The 20,967-nt window shown below is 34.5% G+C and overlaps 2 protein-coding genes, 1 non-coding gene and 1 pseudogene across 6 annotated transcripts; 1 reads left to right on the top strand and 3 right to left on the bottom strand.

Annotated features, from left to right (window-relative positions):
* The first annotated feature begins 392 nt into the window (after positions 1–392).
* LOC102622131 (protein ANTHESIS POMOTING FACTOR 1) lies at positions 393–4,310 on the top strand. 4 transcript variants are annotated; one of them, XM_006492484.4, is made up of 12 exons: positions 400–611; positions 715–806; positions 925–1,025; positions 1,632–1,732; positions 1,814–1,880; positions 1,979–2,078; positions 2,164–2,277; positions 2,368–2,505; positions 2,616–2,700; positions 3,150–3,199; positions 3,465–3,604; positions 3,827–4,310. In XM_006492484.4, the coding sequence occupies exons 1-12, from the start codon at positions 605–607 to the stop codon at positions 3,828–3,830; spliced, it is 999 nt and encodes a 332-aa protein (XP_006492547.1). In that variant the 5' UTR covers positions 400–604; the 3' UTR covers positions 3,831–4,310. The 4 variants fall into 4 exon arrangements, with proteins under 4 accessions (XP_052297938.1, XP_006492547.1, XP_006492548.1 ...); XM_052441978.1 differs by lacking the exon at positions 3,465–3,604 and having other exon boundaries at positions 393–611; XM_006492485.4 differs by having other exon boundaries at positions 417–607; positions 3,465–4,310.
* Positions 4,311–4,735: 425 nt separating this feature from the next.
* Positions 4,736–6,693, bottom strand: LOC102621841 (uncharacterized). Its single transcript, XR_008054939.1, has 3 exons — positions 6,520–6,693; positions 5,181–5,455; positions 4,736–5,024 (listed from the first exon to the last, which is right to left on the bottom strand). It is a non-coding gene; the product is annotated as an uncharacterized LOC102621841 (transcript).
* Positions 6,694–8,269: 1,576 nt separating this feature from the next.
* On the bottom strand, positions 8,270–15,092 carry LOC102616190 (putative disease resistance protein RGA3). The gene is made up of 8 exons (XM_052440766.1): positions 14,961–15,092; positions 11,327–14,187; positions 10,988–11,129; positions 10,502–10,628; positions 10,322–10,401; positions 9,316–10,235; positions 8,787–9,210; positions 8,270–8,707 (listed from the first exon to the last, which is right to left on the bottom strand). The coding sequence occupies exons 1-2, from the start codon at positions 15,030–15,032 to the stop codon at positions 11,341–11,343; spliced, it is 2,919 nt and encodes a 972-aa protein (XP_052296726.1). The 5' UTR covers positions 15,033–15,092; the 3' UTR covers positions 8,270–8,707; positions 8,787–9,210; positions 9,316–10,235; positions 10,322–10,401; positions 10,502–10,628; positions 10,988–11,129; positions 11,327–11,340.
* A 1,951-nt stretch (positions 15,093–17,043) lies between these two features.
* Positions 17,044–20,115, bottom strand: LOC102610054 (GPN-loop GTPase QQT1-like; annotated as a pseudogene).
* Positions 20,116–20,967: the final 852 nt, after the last annotated feature.

The raw sequence follows: 20,967 nt of genomic DNA, 5'->3' as shown, positions 1-20,967 counted from the left end.
CTCCACATAATAATAATTATTTGTATATGAAAAAACATATATGGTATGTTATATTAAAGGTTTAAAATAGAACATAATATTTTTCTTTGTTACAATATATGGTATTTTAGGGAATCCACATTAAGAGAGAAAATCATTAAAGAAACCGTAAAGATTTTAATTTTTAAGATGATTTTGGATATCCATAACACTACATTTCCTGTACTTATTTTTTAAAACTAAACCTATATCTTTTATTAATGCCTGTACCATACAATGGATGTCAAAATTTATTTTGTGTTTGAGATGAATTTTAATGCGTTAACCGACAAACCCAAACCATTCCACCGGCGGGAGTCTACGGCTCGTAATAAGGTGTAGCGTAGCGGCACCCTCAGTGATGTTAAATGACCAAAATACCCTTGGTGTTTAAATAAATAATCTTTAAGACGCCTAAGGGTATCTTACTCATTAAATGGGGTCGGGCACCTATTTGAGACGATTGCAAAACTTAGGTCCTTATTGGAGAAATCTTGCTGATTGATTCACAACTTCCGCATCTTCCTTCCCGTTTCAGAGGAAAATTTATTTTCGATGCAGTGGAATTAATCTGGAGGAGAAAAAAATGGTTGGTATGTGGAGATTATACTTGAAACGTTGTAGTTTTCTTGCATAATTGCTGTGGTTTATTTATTTATTTTATTTGTGTTGTGTATTTTTACTGGGTGTTTTTAGGGTCACAATCGGAGAGAGAAGACAAGGTCTCGTTGGAGCTCTCTGAAGAAATTCTTCAGAGCATGGAAGTGGGCATGTCTTTTAGAGATTACGTGAGAGAACCTTCTACCTTTTTTTTTTTTTTTGGTTGAGAAATATACTTGATTTGCATTTTAAGTGTATCTGTTTGTTAATTGAGTGTCGTTTTGGTACTGATTTGTGTTTCAACAGAATGGAAGAATTAGTTCCATGGATTTTCATAAATCGTCGAGTTATTTGGTGACTGCTAGTGATGATGAATCTATACGCCTGTATGATGTCACTGCTGCCACGTAAGTTGATCCTCTGTTTCTTCGGATTTTATGTTGTCTCTTTGGAAGTTCTTTTAACTAAGAAAGGGCTTTTGAGTAAGTGTAAATTGCTGGTTTAAATTTTGCAGTAGTTGTTTGAAATTGCAGAAAAATAAAGTGTCTTTTTAAATCAAAGGAACCCTTGAAGTGGTTTTGTGAGAATGTGCTTGATATCTGCTTTCATAGGTGGAACTTTTTGGATTAGGAAATCACTTCTAGTGCTGTTTGAAGAAGTGCTTCATATATGTTTCAAAGTGATTTTACTCAAGGGTACTTTCAGTTCAAGCACTTCTGAATGTATGCTCTGCGTGTTTCATGAGCTCATGAAAGTTGCTGTTTCTCTAAGATGGACAAAAATGCTTTTTAAGATGGAAAAAAAGAAAAAAGAACCTTGGAGTGGTTTCTGGGAAGTGCTTAAGGGAAATGTAATTCATATGTTTTTCAAGTACTTTGTAAAAAGGCCGTTTTCCCCTCCTGCTTTCATATGCTCTTTCTATAAGAGCACTCCCAAATGTACTTCAGTTGTCTTAGCTGAGTTCATGATAGTTGGTATTACAATTGTTACTGAGACCCTTAATTGAATTTCAGATGTTTGAAGACAATTAATAGCAAAAAATATGGCGTGGATCTTGTTTGTTTTACTTCTCATCCTACAACAGTCATATACTCCTCAAAGAATGGTTGGGATGGTATGTTTATCAGAACATTTGTGTTGTGTATGTTGGTGGATTACTTTACTAGGCACTTATTTGAAACATTCATTTTTTCAGAATCTCTACGGCTTCTTTCCTTGCATGATAACAAGTACTTGCGTTACTTCAAAGGTCACCATGACAGGTTTGATTTCTGATATGTGGTGATATATTCTCAAATCACTGATTCTTGTAAATATTTTGTAATTATTATTAACTGTATATATGTTTTACTGCTTCCAGGGTTGTTTCACTTAGCCTGTGCTCATCTAAAGATTGCTTTATCTCCGGTTCTCTTGATCGAACTGTTCTGCTCTGGGATCAGCGGGCTGAGAAATGCCAGGTGGATATCATGCCATTCATGGTCACATCCGAACTGTTTTTTCCCCAATTTTTAATCGTATTTGTGATCTCTGTTGGCAAATCAGGGTCTTTTGCGTGTTCAAGGAAGGCCTGCTGCAGCATACGATGATCAAGGGCTTGTCTTTGCAGTTGCTTTTGGAGGATACATAAGAATGTTTGATGCTCGCAAGTATGAGAAGGTTAAGAATAATATCTAAGAATATCTTGGAAGTTTATATGTCGTAGTACTTTTAGCATGCATTAATTTGGTTAAGTTTGAATACTGTTAGGGTCCTTTCGACATCTTCTCTGTTGGTGGAGATATATCAGATGCTAATGTCGTAAAGTTCAGCAATGATGGGAGACTTATGCTTCTGACCACTATGGAAGGACATATTCATGTGCTTGACTCATTCCGAGGCACACTTGTGAGTTTACTTTTTCTTTCTTCATCTCCCAAATGTAACATATCGTATGTATTTATCCCTCTATACACTGGAATCTCTGTTAATTTGCTTCTGTTTACTGTTGTTTTTAGCTATCCACTTATAATGTGAAGCCGGTTTCTCGCAATTCCACACTGGAGGCATCTTTCAGCCCTGAGGGAATGTTTGTTATATCAGGTAGAGTTTCTCCTTTCAGTTCTTAGGGTGCAGTGACTTGGATATTTTATTAATATTTGCTTTTGGCTGTTTTGATATTTATATTAAGGTTCTTGCACTTGTGCTGTATATAACTCTCAGATAAATTTCTTACCACCTTGTTGGTTTTTGAATTACACGACTTGAAATGTTGGGCATCAAGCTTGTTTCCACAGAATTCTTTGCAATAAATTCATGTTCTCTTTTTCCTTGACTTGCTGTGAAACCCATTCCTATCCATGCAAATCCAAATGCATACATATTTTTATCTGTGAAATCCAAATCAAATAAATCAATAAAATGCTGAAATAGTGAGTGCACCCACACATGCGGAAGCAGCCTAGTGTGGCCAAGCCCCTCTCATTAGTTTTATGTGATACGATTGGCTTGTTCCACTCTTGATGCTAATTTTACTTTCTTGGTTTTGGAAGGTTCTGGTGATGGTAGTGTATACGCTTGGAGTGTAAGGAGCGGGAAAGAGGTATGATAAGCAAAATTCCTTGATTCTTATGCCTTTTGAATGCTTAGAATCCAAAGGGATGTTATTTCCCATTTCCCCTACATTGACCCAGCCATAGTATTCATTGTCTTCTAGGCAAACCAACAATGCTTTTGATTCTACATTTGAGCATATACCTTAAGCACCAATTTGCATAATGAGTTCTATATCCAAGTACTATATTCTTCTGACGTTGGTATTGTTATTACATAAATATTGTTTGGTTTTGTTTATTTTTCTTGTCAAGGTTGCAAGTTGGATGAGTTTTGATACAGAGCCTCCTGTCATAAAATGGACACCTGGAAGTCTTATGTTTGTTACTGGGTCATCTGAGCTATCGTTTTGGATTCCTGATCTGTCTAAACTAGGAGCTTATGTTGGAAGGAAGTAAAGTTTCTAACATTCAACACCCTTATAATTTCTTGGGTATCTGAATATTGATGTCTATCCATTGCCGGCTAGGGAACTTGTTTGTATCAATTTCTGATCATAGTATGTGTATGCATCTAACTTACCTGCTAGTAGGCTTTCCTATCAAGTTCTGGAGAAACAACTGTAGATCTGGTATCAATATGTTATTCATAAGAGCATTTCTTCTTACATGTACAGCTAGGGGTCCATGAATTGAACTAAGATGTTATGCTCTATTGAAGCCCTTCCTAACCACCCTGGCAAAGGTTCCTTTAGTTTGCCCTCTTCATAGTTCTTTGGCAGGCAACAACATGAGCAGTCACCTCGACATGAGGCCTCACCTAGGCACTGCCTAGGCAGCTATTTGAGAAAACTAGGAAATTTATTTGTCATTGACATTTGTAACATGATAAGTTATTGACCGCAATATGTTGTATATATTACCAAAAAGAGTTTTTCTAGATTCAACCATGAGTCCGTGATATCAGAATTGATTCTCAGAAAATTGCCTCTTCTTTAGCATTTTTGTTAACTCAGTGAGCCTGCTTTGGCCGGGGAAAAAGATAAATACTTATTTGTTGACCAAAATTTCTGGTGTATATTATGAAAGAAGAGGATAGAAATAAAAGCAAAACACGATGTATCTTATGGTGTGGATGTAATTGGTTTTCTTGTTCTTTTCTCTTCTCTTTTATAATCTTGTCTTGTCTTGTCTTGTCTTGTGCAAAATTGAATTGATTGCATCATACCCCAAGATTTTTACAGAATTGGAAGGAAAAAAAAGTCAAAGATGGGAGGATGATTTACATCTGCAATGATGCAACCAGTTTCCATTAACCAAATATTGTTAGACAAATATATTACCTCACGTAAAAGAAAAGAAGATCCTCCAAAATAAGTAGTTGCTTAGAACAATCCCCTACCAATAACACTCACCACAGAAGAAATTTGCATCTTACTCCAGCATTTTGAACAAGCAAGCTACCAACCAACTCCATTAGTAAACTAAGATTGGTCTACCAACCTCGAAAGGATTTGAATCAGATTCAATTTACGTTCATGCAAACAACTTATGAAAATGTGGTCTTTAAGTTTGTTCAAGGCACGTCAATATAAGTCTTGGTTTCACATTGCTTCAATGCATCAAAACATTCAAAACTTTTACACATGTTTTAAAGTGTTTTACAAACTATGAATTGAAAAAACCCCCCCCCCCCCCCCCCCCGGCCCCGAAGCATCTCATACAAAAAGTTTGTTCTTTTCCCTTAAGACAGTAATTTATCAAAAAAATTTCATCTAAGCAACCATTATATTTACTACAATTTATGATTTGAACAGCACCAGACCGCCAGAGCCAGAGGAATGGGTTTTCTGAACAAAGCATGGCCACCGAAGCCTGCAAAAGCAATGAAGGCAAATGAGAGTTACTAAATGAGAATCAAGAGCTCGGTTTTTTTTATGAAAAACACAGTACATTTGTAGAAAATGATGAGAGAAGCAAAATCTTAGCAATTGAGACCGAGAAATAAATGGGGTGAATAGTCATAAATACCTCAAATACGAGGAATTCTAAAAATCAAAAGTGTCAGTCCCGAAGGCCAAGTTCAACCTCAAGTTCATCATCCTCTTCGAACAACTTCAAAAGACGAGCATACTGCTCTTCTCTTTTCTTCTTTTGCCATAACTTGAAGAGGAAAAAAGAAAACAATCCCACTGCCACAAGCCCAAGTAAAACGATACCTACCTTGGCCCCAGTATTGCCCCTGGAAGTATGATGAGCTGCAGACTGTTTTCCTTTTTTTGTACTTGATGGGTCATCAGAAATGGCTGAACAAAAAAAGAAAGATGTGGAATATAAGCTAACAATCTTAAATAATTAATAACACCATATAAGCAGAGAAATACTCAATTCTCGTGCTGGAGTAAGTAATTCAAGAGTGGGGATCATGCCTATGTGAACTCTTTCAACAGAAAATGAAACAACGACCCAATTTATTTATTTGACCCACAACGAAGTCCCAGTCACTCTCAAAGCCAAGTTCCTAGAAGAGATAGAAACAGTATGGTTGCTTCAACCTCAAAGGTTCTGTTAATGGCTGCTTATACAAAATCCAAGTAATCTGGTTATATCGCAAATCATGCATTTATCATAATGGTTAAAGATCTGATAAGCTAATTTAAACACACTTCACAGCTTTCCCAATTATGCTTGTAAATCAACACTTGGAATATCAAGGCTGGAATTCTTAGTTAGTGCAATTCATCACAAAACATCCCTTACAATGACTTGCATCAACAATTCAAACACCACATACATGGCATATTTATGAGAAATATGTATGTATGTAAATACTCAATGCCACTTTCTCAAAAATTTGTTGCTGGAGTAATCCAAAACTAACTTTATTAAACTCAGACTGGAATCTCTTCCCCTATTGCCATAAGAACTTGACTAATAGATGATCTCACACTCTCATTCTCACCCATCACTTTCCTTCTCCTACGACTCATTGCAATTCATATGTTCTAAGACAACCAGAAACATTCTTATAGCTTTGTTTTTAAAAATTCTCAAGCTTACATCAAAGAACAAAACAGAACAAAAAAAAAATTCAATTTTTTTTTTTAACTTACACGCTAAAAAGTTGAAATCTTTGCTGTTTATTTGGATTTTTCCAGTTCAATTAAATTCTAAAACCTAGAAAATTAACCAACCAAAACAAATCCATACAGATTTCACAAACCAATAATATAAATAAAAAAACCTAAAACTAAAAAACATAATTTTCTGACTTAAACACACAAATATTATCAATCCAAGCGACAATTAATGCAAATTAATCGTAAAAATATTTTTTAAAAAAATTAAAAATTTGAATAGGAGAACGAACCTGAGATGAATTGTAGACAAATTGATGAAATTAATAGTAAAAATTGAAAAGATCGGTATCTCGAGATCTCGTTCATCGCTGTGTTTTTCTTTTTCTTTGTTTCTATCAATCAGAGTCGAGAGACAGCAAACGGCCGTCGTTTTTGAAAAAGTGAAAATTGAAACCAAAAGAAAGGAATATTTGATGTTCTGTCAACGTTTAAACGATTTTGTAACGCCAATACGACGTAGTTTTCTGGTCTTTTTTTTTCATTTTCTTTTTATTTTATATCTTTTTTCCAAAAAGAATTTTAATATAGAACGAAAAAATTAGTTTTAATTCGCAATTATAATAAAATTATTTTCAATTACATGATGAGATTTATATAATAAAATTTTGATATATTAGTTAAGTAAGGAAGGGAAATGATTATATGCCTTTACTTTGTGATCAGCTCCAAGCCTATTAGTTGAATCTACTAGCACTTAATCATATAGAATTATATGATGGTAATTTTATATATTTTAACTGTGAATATTGGAAACTATTGATATAGTATTGTCACATGTTATTGATTATTGTTAATTTCGATAAATTTATTGAAGCTTTAATTTTAATAACATCGCATTTTCAAGAGAAAGAGGTGTAGCAATTGAATATATGTTTGGTTTTTAATTTAAATCTGATCAATTATTTCTTAAGGTGAACAATAAATATATTGTTTCGGAAATAATTTAAAAACTGTTCAATTCTCAAAAAAGAAACATTTTGTTTTTCGAACATTATTTTATTCAAAAGACACATCGAAGGATAGCTTTCCTATTGTTTATATGCACTGAAATATAAGGAATACAATCTAAATTCTTCAATTTGTAACTTTATTTTTCAGGTCTCATTTTTAGATTATGAATTAAACAAATGACAGATTTAAATATAATTTGTGGAAATGAAATATTAATAACCAAGTCATATATATATATATATATATATATAGACATATGTATGTATGTATGAAGTTAGCTTCCAAGGAGGGAGTCCTCATTTTATTAAATAAAAAATAAGTTAAAAGATTAAATATATATATATAAGTTCATAAAATCGTAAATATTTTTTTGCATTCTCAATATAGTAAAAAAAAAAAATTATTTTCTTATAGAGTCGTTTGAATTAGAGTGTTATCTAATTTCGTTATAAAGCATTATCAAAATTTCATTGAATTATTTGGATTAAAATAAGACTTAATTACATTTTCGATCGAAAGCGTAATCTAATTGCGTTGGTTTATAAAGCGATATTTAACGTTTATCTACCTATCAATTATATGTACAACCATCATCAACTCCTCAAATTTTTCATCTACGGCGTAATGCATGATCACACACAAAAAGGAATAGTGTTAAATCATAAGCTAATTCAAAGTTATGTGAAGCTCTTCACATTCAATGCTTGCATTACTGGCAGATTACTTAATTCATAGCGTAACTCCTTGTTCATATTCCTAACTGGTGTTAGAATAGGAAAAATGAAAATGCCCAATGCTTGATGTTGATGCAAAAGTTTCCCTTTCTTGTAATCCCATCATACCAATATTCCAATTCCTCCATTTTCCAAATCCTTTGATGTATTTTAATGGCTTACCTCTTTAGTTTCAAATCTAATATTCAAGTTCAAGTCTCCAATATTTCTATCATACATTCCTGAGCCCTGGTTTATCAAAATTACTCAAGTTCAATATGCCAACAATTATAAAATGGCCAAATTCAATAATCTAAAATCTTCAAGTCACTGTCTTGACATAAAGAAAAATAAAGGGATTCTTAGTTCAGGTTCTCAGAAATCTCTTGGGTAATACCTAAAGATATGCCAAATCATTCACCACCGTATACAGCATTGATTTTTTTAATGTTTTGGGAAATTTAGCATTACAGAAATTAAAATCTGATGTCTAAAGATCCACAGCTTCTGATGTGAGGAAAGTCTAATATGGGATTCAAATTTCCCAGTAGCAGCATTGTAGCACCTGAATGCACAAATTGAAACAACATTCTTGAACCATTAAACTTATTCAAACTTATATGAATTGACATGTCGCCAGAAGAATCTCATGCCATTTCAAATGCAATGCTTCTTTTGATCCCCTGCATTTTTAGCAGCTAACTTCTTAGCTTGGGTAGCTCAACACACTTTTTAACAATATCGGCTCAATTACCTAGCAATAATTCATTTCAAATCAAATTACAATGAGAGAAGGATGGAGGTTTGGTAATTATGCACTTATGATTTATCACCTTTGTCTCATCATCGTCTTTGATATCTATGAATGGCATCAACATTTGCATGAATTCACTGCCAACTGCTGCCCGAGAATGGTTTCATTTTCTTTGGGTTCTGTTTTTGCTTGATATGCAACAAATACATCAATTGAAACATACATTTGATGAATTAGATAAATCAGCCAGAACACGTACTCTATAGTGTAGAAGCAAGTCAATGAGAATTAATGCTGAGTAATAACCTCAAAAGTTATTACTCTTAACGCCAAAGCCAAACTAAATGTAGGTAAGTCAATTAAAGTTGAGAGAAAACAAACGAATCAATAGGTTGACAAGCCGAACTTACCAATTTTGACGTCAACCTAGCCCCACGATGTCCACAGCTTTATTCAATGGTGTTTGAATCATATCCTGCATCACCAATCAACACCATTCTCACCTTGCAAATTGTCAAGATAAAAAATTACTATCATTTCAAAGCAAACGAATCACTCAAATTGTATTAATCATGTATTAATCATCTTTTACAATAATATTTTACAACCTTAATTAAGAACCAGGGTTGCCACATTAGCATTTTATGATTGTACTCCATGTAGCCACCCAGAGAATTTTGTCTAGGGCCTCCTTTCACACAATCATGGTGTCTGGAATGTGAGAGATCTTAGGCCAGTCTTCTCCTCTTCCCTCTCTCTAATGTTTTCATAGAGTATCACATGCCACAATGTGCAATACCTTCAACGTCGTCGTTTGATGAAGGTGATCCCATAATCCCACGCTAATTTCTAAGGAATAAAGACATGGCATGATGTTGACGAAGGTGTTCACATTCTTGTAGTTCCATAATCCCACTCCTCCAATTCCATCAATCGCTCAATTGAAAGTGATTTCAATCTGGGGAAGGCAACAATAACTGATGAAGATGACGATGAGTCATGATGATCACTTTCTATCCCCAGAAATTCGTTACTTACCCTTTTCACACTCTTCATGCATGATATGCTGAGCTTTTCAAGCGATCGCAAATTTTCCAAAAGAGGCAATCGCTCACAATTTTTACAGTTAAAAGAGTGTCAAACTCCTTATATTGGTAAATTCCTTCAAATTTTGCATTAGCCAAGGGGAAAGAGTGTCGCCTCTGTATGAGCGTATCTCTAATTTCTTCAAATTCAGAGGTGGTTGCAAGGCTTCAAGAACAAGTTGATTATCCTCATTCTTCCTCCTTCCCTCTTCTTTTTCTTCTTCCCCATCAAATTTAAGTCTCAACTAAAGAGGTATTTCATTTTGTCAAGCTCTAACCTCTTAACCTCATCCACATCTAACACATTTCCCAGTCCACGTATACTTATGCTTGGAGGACTTCCAAGTTTTTAAGAGATTCAAGCCTACATCCTTTGCTACCATCAACACCTCCGCTCACATGGAGCTCTTCCAATGTCCGAAGACTCGTTATTCTCACGATCCCTAGTGGCATGTACCTTAAAGAATCAGTATTTTTATTTAGAGACAGGAAGTGAAACCCCTTCACCAATAATTACATTCAAACTTACATGAATTGATATATGGCCATAAGAATTATTGGATGCCTTTTAAAATTCAATGCCTCTTTTGAGTTTTGACCCCCTGCAATCTAGGCAAGTAGTGACATAGGTTAGCTCAATGGCCTTCTAACAATATCAGCTCCAACTTAACAAATAATTTCATTTTAAAAAAATGAAATTGCAAATCACCTTTTGGCTCATCATTGTCTGCACTTTATATGAATTTGCTGCCAACTGCTTCCTGGAAATGGTTTCATTTTCAAATATGGTGGCGGAAGAAACTTTTTCCTGAACTCCGTTTCTGTTTGTTCTTTAACTAGTACATATGCCGCCAAGATATCAATGCAAACAGATGGAAATAAAATATTAGTAACTTTTACGTAATTCTGGTATAGGATTTGATTCAAATACTTTATGCTTTTCAATTAGAGAGCAAATAAAGACACAGCAGGAGAAGAAATCACTTGAAGCAGAGGATGATTGCAATTGCAAATCCCAGAACACTCAAGCTCTCAAAATTCACTCACACAAAAAACTATCGCATTATCCTTGCCAGTTACAAGAAATTGGTCACCAGTTAAGCAAGCAAACCTTGAAAATTAATCACTCAACTCAAAATCAAAATTGATGTAGACTTATGAATCAGGTAATTAGCCAGGCATGCCAATAATTTACCTCTTTTGACACCAACCTAAGTTCAGTCACGACAGCTTTATTCAATATTCTATCAACATCCTCACCCTTCGTTTTTTTGTTGTGCTGACCTCGAAAGTTTATTATTCAACTCCAAGGCCAAACTAAATGTAGGTCACTTGTCCTGCAAAAGAATTACTCATATTGCATTAATAATCTTTTACCCATCTCACAAATTAAAAATAGTAGGATATGAAAATCGGAATATTAGAAAGTAATATTGCAGATTTCTGATATAGAGTTTGATTCAAAATGCTATTTACGCTTCTTAATTAGATTAAAAACAACAACAAAGCAAATCAGAGTAAGAGAAGAAATTACTTGTCAAGGGTAAATCATGAGGTTGGGAATGTGTGATATTTTAGGCCAGTCTTCTCCGTCCCCCCGCGGTAATGTTTTCCCAGAAGCTCACAGGCCCAAATCCTCAATTCCTTCAATGTTGTCGTTTGATGAATGTGGTCGGGCAGTGCCTTTAATTTGGGGCAACGAGCAATTGTCAAGGAAGAAAGACGTGGCATGATGTTGATGACGGTGTTTCCCGTTCTTGTAATCCCATAATCCCACTCCTCCAATTCCAGCATCGAAGAAATTGTGAGTGATTTCAATTTGGGGAAGGCATCAATAACTGATGAAGATGAAGATGAGTCATGATGATCACTTTCTATCCCCAAACATTCATCACCGACTCTTTTCACACTCCGCATGATCGTTAGGCTGAGTTTTTCAAGGGACTGCAATTTTCCCAAAGGAGGCAGCTGCTCGCAATTTTCGCAACCATAGAGAACTAAACTCCTTAGATTGGTTAATGACATCAGCCAGTTAGGGAAAACAGTGTTGCCTCGGTAGAACCGTATCTCTAATTCCTTTAAATCTGGAGGTGGTTGCAGGGCTTCAAGAAGAAGTTGATCGTCCTCGTTCTTCCTCCTTTCTCCTCCTTGTTCCTTCTCGTCAAACGAAAGTCTCAAACAAGAGAGGTATTTCTTTTTGTCAAGTTCTAATCGCTTAGCCTCGCCCACATCTGATACATCACCCAGTCTGCGTATACCACATACTTGAAGGTGTTTCAAGTTTTTAAGAGATTCAAACCAACATGCTTTCCTACCATCAACACCTCCTCCTCTAATCACATGGAACTCATCCAAGGTCCTAAGACCCGTTAATCTCCCAATCCCTACTGGCATGTACCTTAAAGAATCTGTACGATAATTTAGTAAATGCTTCATGTTTATTAACTTCCCAATCCCTTCAGGTAATTCTTCAAGATACAGACAACGAGTAATATATAACTTTTCTAGATTATATAACTCACATAATGTCTCCGGTAGTTTCCTTATATTCTGACAAGACAGATTAAGGTATCTTAAATGTACTAGCTTTTCTATGTTTCTTGGAATCTTTAGAGTCCAAAATGGGCTTACGTCATATGATCCCCAAAAATCTAATGCCCTTAAACTTGTCGATTCCCTAAATAATTCTTCTAGGATCTCACCATTAAAATACGAACAAGAAGTTCTACTATTATCAATTAAGAGGCTACGAATTCTTTTCACTCTACAAATAGGGACACGAAATGAAGCCTCCCTACCAATGATCAACATTAAATGACGAACCTTCTCATCAAGAGAGTTTATGGTGTTTGGTTCCTCACTACCATTAATTTCCATCGAAAAACATTCATTTTGACTTACAAATCGGGCAAAATCATGTACTATATCATGCATTTTGCACTCTATAATACGATTATCATAACTTTTCTCAAACTCTTGAAAGAAAGAGCGAGAAGCTAAGATGCTAAAATACTCTTCACCTATAGTCTCCATCTCCTTATTTTGTTTTGCACTAAGATAACCTTGAGCCATCCACAATGTAAGTAGTTCATCTTTTTTTATATTGTAGTTTTTTGGAAAGACAGCACAATAGGAAAAACATATTTTTACTTTGGACGGCAAATCGTTGTAACTCAACAACAATGAGGACAGAACACCTTTCTCCATCTCTTCTACTCTCCATAAATCACTATTTGAAATCCTTTCCCACTCTTCTTCAATTTGTTTAGAGCGCATGAGACTCCCTATTGTCTTTGCAGCAAGAGGCAAACCTTTAAACTTGCCTGCAATTCTTCGCCCAATTTGTTCCAATTTTTCACAATCATTAATAGACGGACCGAAAAATGCTAACCGCTTAAACAACGACCAACATTCTTCTTCGGTCAATTCCATGACAGTGATAATATCAGTATCAGTAGATCCCATCATAGATGCAACTGATTTTTTACGTGTGGTAACCAAAATTTTACTTCCATGGAGACCATTCTTTAGACAAAGGTAGAATGGTTCCCATTTAATGCAATCTCCATCCCACACGTCATCTAAGACAAGAAGAAATCGTTTTCCAGTAATAGATTCAGATATAAGTTTAAGAAGAGATTGAAATTCACCTAAATTAGAAGAGGGAATGCCTAAAGCTTCAGCGATCGCTTTGGCAACCCTAAACTGCTCAAAAGGGTCCGATACACATACCCATAAAAGTTTGTCAAACTTTCTCTTTACCTCAACATGATTACATGCTAGTTGTGCAAGAGTTGTTTTCCCTATGCCTCCCATACCAACGATTGAGATGATATGAAGGCCTTTTTGTTGCTCACTACTCTCACACAACAGCTTGCTTAAGAGTTCATTCCTCTCACCAACTCTACCACAAATCTCTTCCTCATCAATCAAGGAGGTACTTTGTACACGCCTTGGTCTTTCACTACTTTTATTGCCACTCTTAACAAGATCAAACATGTCTTTTTGAGCGGCAATATCATGTAGCGCTTCATTGATTTCTTTGACCTTGACCGCAATGTCATGACGTGGAAAGACTTGTTTGAGACCAAATTCTTCTTTTCTGAATCCAAAACAAGAGGCGGGAAAGCAGAAACATACCTTCTTTTTTTTATGAGGAGCCACAAGAGCATTGTCATCAGCACCACCCTCAATTTGCAATTTGTGTCTAGCTGTGATCCACTCATCCAACACATCTTCAATGTCGTAGGATGCGTACTTGAGCCTACCCAGCCAAAGTCTAACAGCTTCGTCCTTCACTTGCTTTTCCTCCGCATCATCGAGCACAGCTCGAATGGCGCGAAGGTGGCTGGTAATGCCTTTCACTTCTTTTTCGACACCAATCACAAGCTTCACCTGTAATACCCCAGACCCAGTGAAAAATTATGAGACTTCATGGAGAGTCTCGTGCATATTTCTATTTAATCCTATCCAAATTTAATGATTTTACGAACTATCCACATTAAGTTATAAGCATCTTATTTCTACTATAAGGTCAATTAAAACAGAATCCTAAAACAGAATTCCTTTCAAGTTTCTGTCAAATCTAAGTCACTTAACGACTACTAAAAATCATGAAAATCAATCTAAGCATGGCGTAATATGTGACTATTGAATCTTAGAATGTTGAAGACCAAAATCCAAGAATCATAAAAGATGCAAATTCAGCAAAGAGACTATATCGGAAGCCAAATTAAATTTAACTTGGAAAGAAATAATATGAAGTCACTTAGCAAACTCAAAGAATGAAAGAAAATTGTGAAATTTTTCAGAGATAAGTTTTTATTAAACATTAAATTAATGACTATTTGACAAACTTGAATGTTATGCAAAAACTTAGCTCAACACAGAATATTTATGTGCAGTTAAAATTATGGGTTTTGATCATTTTTTAGATACGGGGGTTACAGTAAGTTACCAAATTATGGGTAGTTGTTGAGAATATAAATGAAATAAAATAAAAATAAGTGGTTACTAACTACATCAAATTTTAATTAAATTCAATTCAAATTTCAAAATTTAAAACGACTAAATAAGTAAAATAAAGCAAAGACAATGTTTTCGATAAAAACAAAACCAATTAAAATCATTAGAAGTATTTATAATATGGGGGGTGTTACTTCGATCACCTGTTGTTTTATCTCTTTAGCAACGAAGGAAATCAGCTGCTCCACGAGAGGGGAAACGATGGCATCAACCATGGTGAATACAAGCGGAGACAAATTGATGTTTGTAAAAGTGATCAAAAGGATATTGAAGTGATTGTGAAAATGAATTCCGGGCCATAGCTTTCTTATTTATGCTTCATCACATGCAAGGCTTTACTTCTCGACCACGTCAGTAATAATAATAATTAGAGCATCGCATCTTCCCTTCACTTTCTTTCAATTGGGGAACTTACTTTCACTTTTAATTGCTCAAGATAAGTATCAATACCACAACGGTTGATGTAAGTTATATTGAAGAAAAGTAAGGTAGGTTCTTGACCTTTTGATCAAGATAGCTTATTTCATCATTTGGAATTAATGTTACTGATCAATTTATACATTTTTATACAATTTGCTGGCATATCTTCTTAACTTGAAATCTACATTTGAATGGTAATACACTTTCCTTGAAGCTTGTATCCCAATTTTATAAGTTATCTGCAGCTCGCACTCAATTCAGTCTTCCACTCATCGTATATTTACTTCTTAGAAGTTTGAAGCAGTTGAGTAATTCAAAAAATGAGACCATTTTATTTTAGGGTGGGGCTATTTGAACCCACTAATTTACTCAATAAACCCACTTTTAAAAATAATTTTTTATCATTAAAATACCCCTAAATTAAATTACAGTTATGGACACTAGAATATAATTAAAAAAAAAACAGAATTTTTACTCTTTAAACCCATCTTTATATTCAACATTGTTTTATAGAACCCTAATCAATCAAGAGGTGGGATTCTTCTCTCAAGCCATATATATTGTTAAATAGGCACATGTGAGTTGATTCAGAGTAACAAAATTAATTGTTATTGATTTGATGGATATTGATTTTATGGAGGATTAATTGTTATGATTCGTTTGGGAATGACCCATCACTCAAAATTTTTTAATTAATATTGATGATTAATTCAATTAATAATCAATTATTGTTTTTTCCCAAATTCTGAAAAAATTATTTTTTCTCAAATTTCTCATATTAAATTTTCATACCATCATACAAGATTTTTCTCACCACTATAATATAACTCAAAAAAATAATTTCATGATGACAACTATTTTCTCCATTTAGAATGTTTTGATTCATTTGTCCTTGAACGAGGGTCATTCACTCAAAATTGATTATTAAATTTCCAATTAATAATCAATTTCCAATCTAATAGGTTTATAAATGAATATTATGGGTTTAATGAGTAAAATCACTATTATTATAAAATCTGGGTTCAGAAAGGGCATATTAGGTATTTTAGTAGGTTTACTGAGTAAAATTTAAAATTTTAAAATTTAAAGATGGGTTTATTTAGTAAATAGGTTTATTGAGTAAATTGGTGGGTTCAAATAGCCCCACCCTTTATTTTATCCTCTCCTCATTAACCATATTTATTCGTATATTTAATTATTAATAGTACTTAAAATATATATGTGAAAAGTATTTTAATCACAAGCTTCATAATTTTACATGTGTCAACATCATGTTTCTTTGAGGGCCCAAAATGATCTTGACGATAATCTTTGAGCTTAAGCGTAACTATGAACGCAGTGATAAATTTCATTACTTCGTTTCTTGTAATGACAAACAATACTAGAGAAAAATCAATAATCGACATTTGTGTACACTAGCCGATTCAACTAAAAAAAATCGCTTGATATTGTACAAAAAGTCCCGAGATTCGGACCATACATCATAATTAGGAGGGGTTTGATTAAAACCATCTCTTCGGCGCTTGTCCTATCTGACCCATTCAAGCCGTGAAGAGCCAAGGACTTGAGTTAAATGTTTGATTGATTGAAAACTTTTAAAAATCCTGCAAGTTAGCAAAGTAGATTAACAAATGTGAACAAAAGTAAGAGGCAGGCTTACGGTTTGCACACCACATATCTTCGCATCCCATTTTAGTTAACATCATCATCATCCTTAATGTACTTCTTCTGCACTTCGGCTACTGTAGATATCTTTGTGAAAAAGAAGTTTCCATGATTTTGGTACATTTATGAAAAAAGCATGAATCAAGCTTGAAGATGCAGATGCATATGATGAACCATAACAATAACCAAAAAGTTTTATGAATATGAGAATAACAAGATTCAAAATAAGTGAAAAGAAGGATATCTGAAATAATCCCAATCAACATCGCGAACGGCAATCTTGCTGAATTCAACTGCACTGGCATCCATGCCAGCAAAGATGTACCCATTGCTTTTATCTATCAGCTTCACGAGTTTTGCCACACTTTCCTTATCCTGAAGAGAAGCAGCCAACTAAGATCTTATTCACAAATAATTCAAAGAAACTCAAGAAAGAATTCAAGAGAAACTGATGACCTGAATATCTAAGGTTGAAAAATTGACCAGACTGTAGTCTTCTATTACATCACACAGCTCCTTTGTAAGCTTTCTGCAAGCAGAATTATTAACTGCTGGTATATAAAATACATTTGAACAACAGATATTACTAATCTCCAAATGAAATTACAAGAACACCATACAAGCAGATTCATGAGGCTGAGTGAGGCAAGAGGCAATCAATAAGCATACTATCAAGGGCAATTATGGCTTCTTTTCATTTTGGCATCTCAATGACAACACTGGATGAATTTGCAAGTATTCAGAAGTGGTTTGAATTCATTGAAAAGAATGGCAGCCAAATACAGAACAGAATGATGACTGAACATATGCAGGTCTTAGATAAGAAGCTGCACCACATATGTCATCAAAGCATGAATGAAGTAGACTGGAATTCGATAACAAGTTTATCATCTGGGACCTAACATCTCCATCCAAACGACACCATATGACCCAAGTTGACAGACATCAATATGACTGTATAGTTGTTGAATTCTCCATGTTATCTTCTTTTCGAGATAACTCTTTCTTAAGATCAAGAAAAGTTTACGAAACCACACATCCATATTTCTAGGACAGGCACATTTTAACCACTTATTCATTGAGTCTGATCAAAATAAAAGAGGAACTATTTTTTTTCCATTGACAAATTTCATAACATTTGTGTGGGTATTGTAGTGTGGCAGTAGATGGAAAGGGGAGGTAACAATTGAAAATGATAGAAACAACAGGAGAAATAGCAATGGACATAATTTGCATCATTGATTCAGCTAGAATTCAAACCTGTACTTAGCAGAACGAGGGTCCTGACCCAGAGCATGCTGTAAATATGACAAATCTTGCACATCTGTATAGTACTCGAGATTAAAAGCTGCAACATACCCAAAGTAAATGATTGGTGAGGAAATGTAGCAAATAGGAGCTTGTGACAATATCTGATATTTCAAACTAAACAAACAAGTAGGAGAGCTACACTGAAAACCACACCTAGCTTTCCATGATTCTCAATCAGATCGATTAGACAAGACATTGACATGAGGAAGTTCCAGATGTAGCATCGTAGACAATGAGAGAAGCAAAGCACTAACATACTTCCCGGGGTCACTGCAAAGATGCACATCAACTAGATGCACTGCAGTCAACTGCATGTGAAAGGAACCAACTGAGAATTGCACAATTCTGGCATCAAAATAACAAAGATGAATTCATCTAAACTCTTTGAGTCCCCTCATAGATGTAAGATGTAACAATACCCTGAGATTTAACTTCTTTATGAGTCTCATTATAACAGTCTTGGCATTGGAATGAAGAAAAAATAATTCAACTTGGCCATGAAAATCAAACAGAAGATAATGATCTGCAAAATACCAAAAAGATTAACGTTTTAACAATTTTTATGAGTCTCATGACAGCATTATTGGCATTAGAATGAAGGAAAATGGCCTCTTCTTACCTTTCAAAAGTGGTTCCAATTTCGACTGCAGCCAGTCAATATTCTTCTCTAGATAGTCCATACAATACACAAGACCTAGTTTATCATAAAAACACCTACTTTAGAAACCATAGAATAAGTAAAAGCTCATTGAATACAAGCATATCACTGCAAAAAGAAAGAAGACGGCATATAAAGTCTACCAAATCATTGTCTATAAAATCTCAACAGCGTATGAACATTGCCACTTGATTGAAGTTAATTTCATGAAATTTGTTGTAAAGCAAAGGAATATCATTGCGTGTAAAGCAAGAAAGAGTAAACAACAATAGGCTGACTAACCTCCATTGGGACCAAGTGAATACTCCATCATCACATCACTTAGTCTAATGAGGTCCTCAATATTCACAGCACACTCATTTCTATATTAACATCAAGGAAGTTTCCAATTGAACTAATTATACTACAACAAACCACAGCATTTGTAAGAAAGTTCAATGACAAAGGATGCGGCAAACTATCATTAGCAGGATCTAAATTGATGACTGCAACCTTCCTGCGTAAAAATTAATAAGTTACTACCTAAGCAACCATATAGACCAAATTGGCATACAGCTTGCCACTGAACACATACAACCTTCACACGCATGTTACCATCAATGTTCACTTAAAGCTAATCCTATAACTCAGTTATTCCCTACCGCTCTTACATTCATTTAATGGGCAAAGCCAAAATCAATTTTTTTGGTCATCAAAGATAAAGCTGCTTGAAATCAAGAAACGAAGTTACCTGCCAACAAGGCTGAGAAACTGAGACATGCCATTGCAGTAAGTGGTCTTTCCCGAGCCGGGCGGACCAATCACCACTTGCCCAAACACCATTCTCGCTCACGCTCACACTCGTCGAACATTTAATCCGCACTAAACAATTCACGTTTAACTTTCCAGATTAAATCGCAATCAAAAGAAATTGAAAAAGGAAATAAATTAATCATAAAATCAGCTCTATTCCATTATTGGTAGACCTGGTACTAAAAGGCTCTCAGTCAGCGGGAAGTCTCTGGACCTGGAAACTCTGACTGAGTTTAAAGCGAGAGACTGTGATTTGAACATTTGAACAATTTTATACCAGCAATACAACGTCGGTTAACGGAAACTACTACGTAAGGGTGGGCAGTTTACGGGTTACGGTTCGGTTCCGGAACTAAACTAAAACACAAATCATTACGTTCGTAAAAATATAAACTCTTCTGTTTTTGTCTATTCAATTGAACCGAACAGGATAATTTCGATTTAATTTAGTTGTTTTTACCGAACCGAATGCCCAACCCTAGGAACACAAGATGTTTAAAAAAGTTTGAACTACTTAGTTTTTGGGAATTTTTTTCAGTTAAAAAAAAATTATTTATTTTTATTTACGCAACAAATATTTATTTATTTTATCTCGTGTTTGTCATCTAAAGAAATACTACAACGAATATCTAAAAAAAATATTTATATTAATCATGATAGTTTAGTTATGGTTTTTGGGTTGATTGTGGTATTTAATGTTTACTCAGATAATGTTAATATAATGGAGGCCGAAGCCTTACTCTTTGGTATCCAACTTGTTAGTGAAATTAGTTTAAATTAGTTTATCTTCGGATTCACTGCAAGTGTTTTTTTTTTTAAAAAAAAAAACAGAGTAGCTTAGCACTCACATCGAGTTGCTTTTGACTTGGATAATTGCTGACCTGTAGTGTTTATTGTTACAAAAAAAGATTTTGGAATTGCTCATCTTTTTGGAGATTGTAATAAAACAATTAATACTTTAGTTAGGTTTGCATTTAGCTATCACAATTTCTTGTATGGCTGGAAGATTTACCCTAAGATGTTTTATGTGTAGAGAGTTCTCAAAGCTCTCATGCTTAGTAATGCAATAGTTTAATTCTCAAAAATACATATTTACATAATGCCCAAGTTTGAGATATGAGTTTAGGAATTTCTGGGCGACGGAAGAGCCACAACCCCTTGACTTTTTTATGGCCGATAATTAGCAGCTTCCCAAATGCATACTAGCGAGCCAGATCCATCCTCTGGAGAAACCCACCAACCTTATTATAACAATGCAAAAGAATTACGATTATTGTAGTAAACATCTTGTTGATGTGAGATTT

Source organism: Citrus sinensis, chromosome 5 (genome assembly GCF_022201045.2).
Source record: "Citrus sinensis cultivar Valencia sweet orange chromosome 5, DVS_A1.0, whole genome shotgun sequence".
NCBI lineage: Eukaryota > Viridiplantae > Streptophyta > Magnoliopsida > Sapindales > Rutaceae > Citrus > Citrus sinensis.
This window is presented reverse-complemented; position numbering and strand designations above follow the sequence as displayed.

Excerpts from the sequence above, each read along its gene's own strand:
- LOC102616190 (XM_052440766.1), bottom strand. The coding sequence starts at position 15,032 with ATGGTTGATGCCATCGTTTCCCCTCTCGTGGAGCAGCTGATTTCCTTC. Across the intron at positions 14,188-14,960 it reads CTAAAGAGATAAAACAACAG|GTGAAGCTTGTGATTGGTGT; the intron begins GTGATCGAAGTA and ends GGGGTATTACAG.
- LOC102622131 (XM_006492484.4), top strand. Across the intron at positions 1,881-1,978 it reads TTCAAAGGTCACCATGACAG|GGTTGTTTCACTTAGCCTGT; the intron begins GTTTGATTTCTG and ends TACTGCTTCCAG. Across the intron at positions 3,200-3,464 it reads GTGTAAGGAGCGGGAAAGAG|GTTGCAAGTTGGATGAGTTT; the intron begins GTATGATAAGCA and ends TTTCTTGTCAAG.